General features: G+C 40.5%; 1 protein-coding gene across 2 annotated transcripts in view; it reads right to left on the reverse strand.

The window, feature by feature from the left end:
* Window positions 1-1329: 1329 nt before the first annotated feature.
* The window catches only part of ankrd27 (ankyrin repeat domain 27 (VPS9 domain)), a 55373-nt gene continuing 43830 nt past the window's right edge, over window positions 1330-12872 (reverse strand). For both annotated transcript variants that reach the window (XM_050072537.1, XM_050072536.1), the window contains exons 19-28: window positions 11443-11559; window positions 11281-11325; window positions 11075-11188; window positions 10616-10810; window positions 8587-8706; window positions 6845-7018; window positions 6268-6361; window positions 5976-6054; window positions 5830-5893; window positions 1330-3860 (exon numbers count right to left, since the gene is read on the reverse strand). In XM_050072537.1, coding sequence (XP_049928494.1) covers window positions 3219-3860; window positions 5830-5893; window positions 5976-6054; window positions 6268-6361; window positions 6845-7018; window positions 8587-8706; window positions 10616-10810; window positions 11075-11188; window positions 11281-11325; window positions 11443-11559 — 1644 coding nt within the window. In that variant the 3' untranslated portion in view covers window positions 1330-3218. The remainder of the gene's footprint in view (window positions 3861-5829; window positions 5894-5975; window positions 6055-6267; window positions 6362-6844; window positions 7019-8586; window positions 8707-10615; window positions 10811-11074; window positions 11189-11280; window positions 11326-11442; window positions 11560-12872) is intronic.

Consider the following 12872-nt stretch of genomic DNA (forward strand, 5'->3'; position numbering starts at 1 on the left):
GAAGTCTGGCGGTCGGATCAGAGCTACAGTCCAGAGGCTTAAAACAAAACTGAAGACACATATATCATCATACAAACTAATAATAACAGTCAGTTTGCATCCCTTTTTCTTTTTGTGAAGGCTAGAAGAAGAAAGTGCTTCAAACTCAGGTGAAACGAGGAAGAGGAGGAGAAGGAGGAGGAGACACAGCAGCTGCTGAGGCCGATACAGAAGCCCATTTCGGCCAGTAAGAAAAATACATGATTTAAACTTGTGATGAAAAGATCCTGTAAATCATGATGAGAAATGTCCTTAAAATAGTATCTTAAAATAATGACTTAATATATGGAAACAATGAGAAACTTTATTTTCAGATACTAAAATATTATTTCAACATAAGTCGTTCCTTTCACATCACCGCTGACCAGCCTCCAAATACCTTTGTATTTATACCCCTATTTATTTACTTTGTCATTTATTTTTATAATTTTTTTTAGAAATTATTTATTTAATCTGCATTTATTTTTTATTTATTTCAAATGTATGTATTCATTTTTCATTTAATAATTTATTCAATTATTATTTTCCACATTTTTATTCCCAAACTAATTTAATTATGTATTATTTCCTTAATTTTTTTTTATTTATTTATTTATTTATTTTTTGCTTTTCTTGAGCATAAATGATGAGGGGGCTGTAATAAATTTGAGAAGGTTTCTAAATACTAAGTCATTAGATTTAAATATTAAGTCATTTTTCTGAGATAAGTTAGTCATGACTTTAAGAAACGTTCTCATTATTTTGAAAATGTTTCTCATTTTTCCGAGATACTAAGTCATCAATTTGAAGTTTCTCATGAATTTGTGCTACCAAGTCATTATTTTTGAGAAAGTTTCTCATTGTTTTGAGATACTATGTCATTACAGTTATTGATTTGAGTAAGTTTCTAAGGTATTTGAGTTACTTTGCCATTATTTTGTGATACTATGTCACTTTTTTTGACAAGTCATTTGTCATTATAATGGAATACGGTATCTTTTTTGGCAGAAATAGGCTTCCATAGACAGATGACCTCTTCAGACTGGAGAAATTCAACTGGGAGAAAGTCTGTTAACATCACCAACAACGTCTGATCGTTTAAAGTCACAGTGAAATGATATTTTAGTAGATTTCAGACGAGACACAAAGCAGGAAATGACCTTTCAACCTAAATGTTCACTTTAATCCCTAATTTGTTATTTTTTTTTATGTTTCTAGTTGTTTTGGGTAATTTGGGTGCAATTTGTCATTTGATGTGTTTCATTGATACTCTGTTCTACTAGTTAACAAACATGCCTGTGAATCAATCAGTTAGTACAGGAAAAGAAAGGTTTGATTTATTAACAGAGGCAGAAATGTGCAAAATGGTTTTTTCTGTACATCAACTGATCAACAGTTAGTTTAACGATTAAAGATGCGCTGCTCCGCAGGAAGTAAAAGTTTCCAAAATATACAATCTAACAGAAGAAAAAGAAAAAGTTTTGCAGTCACCTGAAAATAAGATGCTGTCGTAAGCCCCAAAAAGATTTCAGTGGACCTTAGAACAACTCCCTAAATTTCTCCCAAGCTCTCTCTCTCTCTTGAGATTTTATTTTGACAGTTAACTCAGAGCTATATCACATTTCAACACATCAACAGTGACCAGGAGGGAATTTAGGGATTTGTGGACGCTATGAGACGACGTTACCTTTAAGAGAGTCACGCACCACAGAAACCTACATTTTAACATTTCATTGTGACTTTAAAGGGTCAGTACACCCAAATTACACACACATTTTCTCACTGACCTGCCCCTGCAGACACAGCTGTGTGGGTTCTATGGTTGGTTTTTACTTTGGTGTTTTAAAGAGTTAGTTCGGATTCACCAAAATCACACAACGACGCAAACAAAATAACAGATCGAGGCAGTGGTAGACTAGCAACTCCAGTGTATGGAGAGATAAAACTGTCGCAGGGTCTGCATGCGAAAGCTCCGAAAGCTGACACAGCGCTTGAATGTGCACCTCAGAATTTTTGTGACTAATAATTTCCACTTGGAGGCAGGCAACAGTTATAATGGCAGTACACAAATGCAATGTTTGGCAGTACATTGGTGTTCACTGCTGTTGCCAGGCAGCCTGCTTCTCCGGTAACGTTTTCTGTGAAGACTTGTTGACGTCTTGCTTGTCCACAGAGTACTTCCTTTGTACGCCACCTATTGCAGCAAACAATGTGTGAGCATTAATGCCTCTATACGTGCTCGGGAGGCCTGCGCCATACTGTCTCACACTACTATGAACAAAGCTTTACTGTTTTTGTCAAAGGAGTCACAAGAAGGTAAAGTGGTAAAATATTCTAAATATGGCGTACACTTAAACTGATTTTTAAGTGGCTAGAATATGTTTTGCGGCTGCCCTTGGCCACAGCAGGAATTTGCCTGTTTCTCCAGACTGTGGTCGTGCTGACCACCATCTACCGTAGGTAATTTCCTGACTATGGATTAGCACCTCATACAACCCCACTTCGAACCTTTACCTTTAAACCTTAAACCTTTTAAGTCACAGAGACTCCAGTCTGCAGTGTTGCACAAACATCACTGCTGAGTCATCCAATAATCACAAAATAAAAGTTGTTTATTTCACCTCTCCTTCTGTCCATATGCACACCTTCCTCTCCTTTGCTCCCCATATTTGCACATTTTATATTTCCTTCTCTCTCTCCTTTTGGTAAGTTGGTTAACTGAAATTTACATGAAGGTATTAAATTAAATTCCACGGCTGATATATCTCCACTGCACCAAAGCTGGGCAGCGTCCCAACTCACGTTCAACCCTAACCCCCAAACCAAACCCATCTGCATGGTCAGATACCACTAGAGATAAGGGAGAAAATACATTGTTCTGTAAGTTGGGTGAACCGACCCTTTTGACCACTTACAACTTTCTATTACTGCATTGTTTCTGTAGAATTAAAACTGTTGAAAGAACTGTTTTCAACTGGTAGGAGTCAAAGTCGGCCCCAGAACTGTGACTTAACTGCGCACTTTCTCCGTCGACAGTTTAAATCAGCTTTGTCACAGAGTCATTGTCACATCTGATCTGAAACTGTGTGCTTCCTGTTTTCATTTTTGGTGTTACATCGAGGGAACCAAAAGTCTGTTTTGTGCTCCTCTATAATCTATCTGAACGATTCCTCACCAACATCTCGGTTTCAAGCGCAGCCTCAATGATCCGACTCTGCGCTCCCCTCTGGTGTTTGGTTAGCGTCTCTCTGTTCGCCTCCATCAGTCGGGGCTGTGGGGTGGAGGTCAGCGGGGCAGGTTGGGCTGGAGTCTGCGTCCTTGCTTTCTGACTGCAAAGCCTCCGTGTCAGTGCGACTCTGATCGTCAGGTAACTCCGGCTCACTGTTCAGAGGGCAGAGGTTGTTGGTGTCATGCGGCTCGGTGCCGTCATGTGAAGCAGAGGAAGTGGTTGAGGTGTGTGTGGGACTGGGTTCAGACGGATCATCAGCCTGAGTCGGTGCATTAGAGGCAGATGATGGAGAGATCTCACTGCCGGTGCTGCCCTCATCAGCGGACTGTGTTTCACTGGTTTCGGCCTTTGAGTCGTCCCTGGACATCTGAACACCTGCTGTGTTCTCAGTGTGTGTGTCATCTGTCTGATTACCCTCATGTGGAGTGTATTCCGTCGTGTTGGGAGTGTGTGTGGGCACCGGCGGCTCCAGTGTGTGTTCTCCTGAGTCCAGGGTGTGACAGCGACCCAGGGGCCGCTGCTCTCTCAGCCCAGGCCTGACGTCAAAGCTTGCAGAGGGGCTGCTGACCTCCACTGTCTCCCCTCGCCTCATTCTCCTCCTGTCTGGATTCCCCTGGGAACAAAAATCAAACTCAGACCATAAAGACTGGGATGAAGATGGCTGCAAACGCCACAAAAAACAAAGAAAGCAGCAACAAGTCTAAAACAAGTAAAAATTGTTTGTCTTGAGGGTGGTGCCAGTTGAAAGGTCATATTTTTACAACTTTATTGAACTTAGCAGAACAGGAAAGTTTCATGCTGTTATGTAGAGGAAAGGGGTGTATGTTCACAATAATTATTGTTCACAATGACACCGGTATAATTTTCTGATATGATAAAAATATTCATATTGTGAATGGCAATATTCCAACTTGTTGACGTAATGACATCAGACTGTTATGCACAGCAACAACAAGCATGGCTGAAAGGGACCGTCCTCTCAGCTCCACAGAGGAGTAGTTAAGTTACAAAAAGGGGAGTTCAGTAATGTGGAATCAATGGCTTCGTTAGACCTAGGTGTCCTGAATATTTTATGAACAGCCCCAAAACTTTTCAGACCCTTTCAGCGACTTGCTGCTCAGAGTAAACTCAGTAAGCTGCTCCTCTGGCAACAGCATGTTTCTCTCTCCTTCTCTGCTCTCACTGTGCGCACACAAGAATCAGCTCCACAAACTAGAATTACTGTCCCGCAGTTTTATGCTTCGACAAACCGGTCAAGTATCTTTTACAGTTTACATCCATGTCTGTGAAAACATGAATGCTTCATAGACATCTTCAACCCGGCAGCACAGAGGATCTATACAATCAGCACAGTTTCAAGGTGGACACCAAAGATGAGAGTCAACAATTCACTATCTAACAAAATGTCTCCCCTTCTGTTCCTGAGATATGAGGCTGAATAATGTTGGTGACGATTCTCAGACATCCAGGTCATAGTAAACATAAGTGCTACATTACAGGCACCTGGACTTGCTTGAGTTTCTTTAAGACATTTCGCCTCTCATCCAAGAGGCCTCTTTAGTTTATGAGGGACTGGTGGTCAAAGGGTGGGTCAACGACTCACATGTGACCTTAACAACTCTGAAACTCAGGTCACATGTGACCTCAACGACTCTGTAAGGATTCACACTTACACAGGGTTTAAAGCCTGTGACTCCGCACCAGTCTGTTAGAACTGAAGAAGCCTCCTGAATGAGAGGTGAAACGTCTTCAAGAGACTAAAGCAAGTCCAGTTGCCTACGATACAGCACTTATGATGTTAGATAATGGCCAGAAAAGTGTTTTATGCAGAACATTATGATGTCACAGTGTAGTTGACCTTTGACCTTTTGGATATAAAATGTCATCACTTCATTATTTAATCCTGTCAGACACTGATAAGTCCAAGTGAACATTTGTGCAGAATCTTAAGAAATTCCCTCAAGGTGTTCTTGAGATATTACACTCACAAGAATGAGACAGACGAGGTCACAGTAACCTTGACCTTTGACCACCAAAATCTAATACGTTTATCATTAAATCCAAGTGGACATTTGTGCCAAATCTGAAGACATTTCCTCAAGCTGCTTTTGAGATATTGCTTTCACAAAAGCGAGATGGATGCAAGGTCATGGTGACCTTGACCTTTGAGCACCAAAATCTAATTAGTTCCACCTGAAGTCCAAGTGAATATTTGTGCCAAATTTGAGGGAATTCTTTTTGAGAAATCCTGTTCACAAGAATGGGACGGACTGACGGACAACCTATGGCCACGGCTATCACCGGCTCAGAGGCATAAAAACGTAGTATGCGAAAATGTGCGATAGTCATTATAAGCCTGTTAAAATAAATGCAGGTTTGTGTGTGCTGGGTTAAAATAGGAGAGTGTACAGATCCAGGTGGAAAAAAACAACTCAATCTTTCACATTTTTCTACAAGAGAAAGAAGGATAAGAGGGTACAGGAAAAGTCAGGAATCACTAGAGTCAATTGGATTATTCCTCTGAGGATGATGAGCATGTTAGCATGGCTAAAAACAGACGGTGAGCATGTGCAGATGTGTACCTGGTTCAGGTTTGTTGAACACCTGGAGGGAGGAGCACAGGATCCTTTCTTCATCTGCTGGATCCTGAATCAAAGAACAGAGTTAACACTATGACTTTAATGTTGTTACGGGTTTGTGTGGGAGCTGAAGCTCATTGAGAGGCTACCTGCTGATGGACTGAGCCAGCTTCTGTTTCCTGCCGTTGGCGTGATCCTGCAGCCGCAGACGCTGGACGAACGAATGAGCTGCAGCGACAATGAGGGAAATTAAATCCTCAGTAATTACTGACAGAGTCTGATCACATGAGTTTTGCTACAAAATTAATGGAGTGACTCTTGAAGACAAAACATCTGATAAGAACAAATGAAATTTCAGCAGGCATTAGTTGTTTTGTTTCAAGCTTTTATCTCTTAGAGGCAGAGTGGACAACATGAATGAATTAATTCTGATATAATTACCCAGAGCTCCTTTGGGCACAGAGAGGAGTTTGATTGGTTCAGCATCAGGAGAAAGTCCAGATGCTTTCTGTAGAGCTCTCAGGATCTCCGTGTTCTGCAGAGGAAAATGTTAAAAATTAGTTTTACTGCTCATATTTTTATTCTGATTTTCATCACTGCCAATTCTTAATTATGAATTGTTTGATTCTGACTCATTTCAGACGAATAACAAATAGGGAATTACCACCCTGAGGTTGTGTGCCTCCGCCACCAATCAAGTTTCTCTTACAGTTTACATCCATGTCTGTGGAAACATAGATGCTTCACACAAATCTTCCCCCCAGCAGCACAAAAGATCTATCTATAAAGATCTTGAAAATGATACTGCAGCTCATTTCCCTGGATTCCATGGCAGGAGTGCGGAAATTATAAAAATAACAAAGTGATAAAATAATCTGACAGCTCATGTCCGCCCTGACACACTTCTTTTGGCCTCTTAAATGCGACAAACTCGTCTAAAGACAGTTCACATTTTACAAATTAGACATAACAGTTTAGTAAAATAAGCTTCAGTGTCCCGTCGTGTGTGTAACGCCACCTTGCCACCCAGTTCATAGGCGCAGTCAAGTGGTGTCCTCTGCCTCTTGTTCCTGACGCCAGGAGAGGCTCCACCCCTCAGCAGCATCTCCACCAGCGCCTGGTGTCCACCCCGCACCGCCTCATGGAGGGCCGTGTTCCCCTGAAGGTTCACCACGTTCACCAACGCGTTACTCTGCATGGACACACGATACACAACTCATTAAGCCGTTAAAGTGACGAGTACGTTTCTTAAGGGAGAATTTAAGGTATTAAGGTATTTAAGAGTTTATCATCCCATTCCTGTCCAGTGAAAACCATGTATCTCCAAGCTGTGTTGACGATGAATGTTTGTGATAAACTGAAGGATGAAGTGTTCCTATATGTGTTGAGAAAATTCTCCTCCTTCTAGGGCTAAATAAACTCTTTAAAAGCCCTCTTAGATCAGCTGGAAAATGCATATACAGAGATATATGGTGCATTGCTGTAGATTAAACTACCCAACAGTATATAAAGGAGCTAAAATGAGCACAACCTGAAACATCTCCAGCAGTAAAATGACACACACACACACATTCATGCAGCAGGAACATTAATCCAAAAACATCAGATAGAAGGAAAACACTGACAGGGAATATTTTACTGCACTAAACATACTTCCACTTTCAGTACATTTTGGTGATAATAGTTTTACATAAGTAAGGTTTAGGATGTAGGGACTGCTTGCGCAAAACACCCTACGTTTTCTCTTTAAGTATGACACTTAAGCTCAAATGAAATACCTTGCCAGTCACTGATTGGAAAGATCCCGTTGCATAAAACCTCAGAGCAACCATTATTTGTAAAGAAACCAGAAGAGTGCAGCTTTGGAAAGGTGAGTGATCCAAAACCAGACAGTCACAATCATAAATTTACTTCCAGTTAAATGTATGGCTCAAAATCATTTCCTCATCATTAACCATGTCCATCTGGTTCTTCTGGTCACAGAACACTCTTCCTGCAAAGCTTTTTTTTTTAAATCATTTATCTCTATCAACTCAGTCATGATGCAGTTAAGATGTAGTTCTTTTGTCCTTACTTTGACTAATAAGGTCCAACGGTAAACAAACTTTAAAGGGGAAGTTCCATTTTTTACAACCTGGACCTTATTTCTGGCATTAAATACGGTTGTTTACTCACCCAGGTAAGTTTGGTGTCATTTGGAGTCCTTCGGAAGATATTTAGATCCGCGAGAGCCGCGTACATCCATATAGTTGGAGTGATCGGGGCAGCGACAATGAGGCTCTAAATAACACATTATCTGCCGCGAAACTCGTTCATTTCACCAATATGTTTTTATGAAACGCTAGAGTTGCTTGTCATCATCATCCGGGTCATTTATACTGACCTAATGACATCAAACTTATCTGGGTGAGTAAACAACCGTATGTAATGCCAGAAATAAGGTCCAGGTTGTAAAAAATGGAACTTCCCCTTTAAGCAATTCTTTAAGTACAAGACCAAGATAATGAGAAATACTTAAATCGTTAAGTGCACATTTTAAGGAAACCTCGAGGAGAAGACTTAAGAGTGTTTTGTGCAACCAGTTTTATTATGAAGGAAACCTTAACTGGGACTCTGAGGAAAAACCTAAGGTGTTTTGTACAACCGGCCCAGACTGCACTTCAGAGAGTGGTGTCAGAGCTTTTACTGAATTAAAGGATCTGAATACGTCCAACATGTTAAATCAGGTGGTGAACGTGTGAAAGTGGCGTCAGTGTTTACCTGTAACAAGGTGGTGACTGTCTCCAGGTTTCCACAGAGACAGGCCTGTATCAGAGGTGTGTTGCCATAGTGATCCTTCTTGTTCAGTTTGGCGTTGCACTCAAGCAGAAACCTCATCACCTAAAACACACGGAGGACACGAACACACTTCACTTCACATGCTGATTATTTTATAATAAAGTGGCATATTTGTTTTATGCTTCAGTCAAAACATTTCAGTCAGACTGTCGGTATGACTCATAACAACCATGAAGTTTCATTTCTCTGAGTAAATTATAAATAATATACTGTAAAAATCTTTCTTGTTTCATTTAAGGCTGGTGTTATCCTATAATCTCATGACCCAAACCAACATGATAGTCCATCTCTTAAGACTTTTTGACTTCCTGTCAGTGGCTCTCAGTCCCAAGCCTGTCGGTTCCTACTGAAGACGTAAATCTTTAAAAACACAAATCTACAGTTTCATCAGTAATTACCTAAAACAGCTGCCTACTGTAGTTTTTATCTAACAGGAGGAAACAGTGATTTGTTAGGGACTATTTTCAGCGGCGGATTAATCCACATTTGTTGCTTTAGTGCAGTGGTTTTCAAACTTTTTGTGCCGGGGCCAAAATCTCAAGGCACTCTTGTATTTATATCCGTGCACAACAGCCTCTATACCATGTGTTATTACTCTTATCACAACATAAATGTTTGTTTTTATTTACGAATATCAAATAACAATTGACAACCAATCATTACTCGTGAAATATTTACTAACAAAACAACTCGAGTTAATTTTAAACTTTTTAAAATGACACCAAAGCACCAATAAGTTATATAATTAAACAGAAAATCATGTAAGACAATGTGATATGTCACACACTTATAATTTCATCACCCGAACGGTGACAAATGGGTTCCCTGTGATTTAAAAAAAAATTAAATTAAATTAAATATTTTGCAGTAGCGTTTACCCTTTTTATTAGGAAATGGGTGCACACAACATACTGAAACAGTCAGTTAAAATTCATTCATAACTTTTTCCACAAACCCAGTTGAATGATGCAAAAATAATGTGTGGTGACCACAAAATCCCACAACACACCTGGATTGGCACTACGGCCAATGCTGTTTTCTCAAAATGAGTTTTTTGTCATACTCCAAGTCGAGCATCTCAGCCTCTGTAGCACCTATGTACACCAAACTCTCCAGTTATACACCTAGCTATATTCTGAAGATATTTACATAGGGATTTGTTAATAAATCATTCCTACCCTGATTTAAGTGACATTTTATTCCCAAAAATATGGTGAAAATCAGTTTTTAAGGCTACGGACAGTATATTTTGATTTTCTAGGTAATGAAAGCAGATATCCTTAAATCCCTCTGTAATTTTTTTTTCATCTCATATGTAAACAAAATGAAAAAAGAATTTTTGCACCTGACTTTATCAGATGTTCAGATTTATCTTCCTAAAATATATGCACATTAGCGCATATCTAATGAGATAATGCCCCTTTAAATCTTTTTTTCTGCAGTGCTGCCTTTTTGCCACAGGATGGCACCCGTGAGCCTTGTTAAAGCCTGAAGCAGAGTTCCTGACTGTAGAGATAAATCATGTTGCTGTTGACCCACTTCTTATTAACAAGCCACTGTAAAAAATATATTTTCATCACTAGCATGACACAAGAGGTTAACACAGCACTGTCACCTCTATCAGGGAACCTGCAGCCACAGAAAGCACTGTTTCTGAATTGTTATTAACATTCTGTATTACGTTTTAGAAAAACAAAACAGAGGTAATTATTATTAACAACTTCTTTAATAATTAATCTCCTTTAAAAAAGTGAGACAACATGATGACGAATACTGTGAGACGTTCATGTCTTACAATGACTAAGAAAGTGATGATGACTTTTTTTTTGCTAATAATTTCTCCACACACACAATGAAACACACACATGATGATGTATGTTAGAAAATATTACCGCTCCTCATGACTATAACTTGCTCATTAACTATTTATATTTGTACACCTCGCCCCTACCTGGATGTGGCTGGTCTGGCTGGCCAGGTGAAGCGGTGTGGCGCTCTGGTTGGTGCGGGCGTTGACGCTGGCTCCGTGGCGGATCAGCAGGGCGGCCAGCGCAGAGTGTCCGTGCAGGGCGGCGACGTGGAGCGGCGTGAAACCGTCAATGTTACAGCTGTTAACCCCGAGAGTTCCGGCCTGCATGACTGACAGCTGCAGGACACACAGAGGACACACACAGAGGACACACACAGAGGACACACACAGAGGACACACAGAGGACACACACAGAGGACAAACACAGAGGACACACACAGAGGACACACAGAGGACACACACAGAGGACACACAGAGGACACACACACAGGACACACAGAGGACACACACAGAGGACACACACAGAGGACACACAGAGTGTCAGATTAATAAACTGTCTCCTGGGTGTCTCTGGTTTAGATTTTGTCTCTGTGACGTTACCTTCTGAGTGGGAGCGCAGGTTGGACACTGACACAGTGGGTGGCAGAGCAGAGCCTCAGACCGAAACTCTCCTTCGTCCTCTTCCTCATCCATCCACTCCAACAGGTAGCGCACCTGAACACACACACACACAGAACCAGCACTGATTATCGAGTCCACAGGATGTTAAGATGGAGAAAATGCGACTGTTTCAACTTTGTTCTCACCATCTCCACATCACCGTCTGCCACGGCACGCAGCAGCTTCTCCACCTGTCAATCACACAAACACACACACAGCATCAGTCACCATGGAAACAGCCACAGCTAAATGTAATTCACTAAACTGCTTCTGCTTTTCTGTGCATCAGGTGTTTTGCGGTGTGTTACCTCTCTGTGTCGGACCCGCTCTCCCTCTGGTTTGGCCTCGGAGCCCAGAGAGGAGGTGCTGGAGATGGAGGAGCGACGGCTGCTGCAGTCTGAGGCCAGAGGGGAGCGACTGGGAGACTGAGGAAAAACAAATATGTATCAGTGCAGGTTTTATCCACTCAATCTGAACTCAAAACCAACTACAGGTGCAAAAATACATTTTCATATGCAAACACAGTTTTTGCATAAATGCTAGATTAAAAAAATCAGAATCAGAATTAATCTAAGGTCTGTATCTTATGAGTGTTTTTCAGATTAGAAATCATTTAAAAATATTACTAAGCAACTTGTTTTTCATAAAAGGAAATGGTTTGTTTCAGTTTACATGCTGCTCTGCTGTATATTTGCAATATTACATTTATACTACAGCAATAATTACATTTATACTTGTGCAATAAAAATGTATTTATTTTGCTTCTTATTTTAGAACCTGTGTTGTCAGCTGAAGGTGTTTTTGTGTCTTTATTTTGCACTGATCAGCAGTAGCGCTCCTAATTTTGTTGTTGTATTCTTGTACAATGACAATTTCCATTTCTATTCTATCTGATCCTGACATTCCACTTTTTTACTGTATTATATAACAAAAGTCACTTATTACAAACAGTGATGGAGGAAGTATTCAGATCCTTCATACTCACACAAAACACTTGTACATCAAAACTTTTTCTAGGCAAACCTTTAACAAGCTTTGCCGCTAAAATACATGATAAAAAATGGGACCTTGGGATGAAGTAGTAGTTATAGTGGTAGAAAACTTTGTTATCCAAAGGGAGAAATTTCTTTTGCAGAATTTCTAGATTTAAAGGTTAACTTCAATATTTTTTCTTTACCTGGACCCTATTTTCCCTGTTTTGTGTCTCAGTGACTAAAAGAAACAACCGTTTTTGAATGTGGTCCAGTATTTAGTGCGAGGGCTGCAGCATGTTTGCACTGTCAATTTGCATCCACTAAAAGTGTTTGTTTTTGCCACTGACAGGCTCAGATTGTTACTCTGAGGCCCTGTTTAGACAACGACGGTTTCTCTAAAAACGGAAAAGTCTGTCCTTTGCATTTTAAAAAACTTCTGCGTTTATATGACGACGTTATTGAAACGATCCCTGTTCTCACGGAGCCGTAAAATCTACTGGAAACGCTGTAGTATGCACGCCAGGCCAATGATTGGCAGTGTAAATTTGCAAAGCAACACCACGGCATGACGCCATGCGCCTTCCTCTACAACGCGGTGATTACAAACCAAAACAAAGAAGACACAATGGCGAAAGCATGCACAGATAACTTTGTCTGGATGGACGACGAGGTGGAGTTGCTACAGTAACAGATCTACACTTCACTTCAAATCAACAGGGTGAGCAGCACAAACAGAGCTCTGCATTGTTGTTGTGACGGTCGGC

Source organism: Epinephelus moara, chromosome 20 (assembly GCF_006386435.1).
Source record: "Epinephelus moara isolate mb chromosome 20, YSFRI_EMoa_1.0, whole genome shotgun sequence".
Lineage (NCBI taxonomy): Eukaryota > Metazoa > Chordata > Actinopteri > Perciformes > Serranidae > Epinephelus > Epinephelus moara.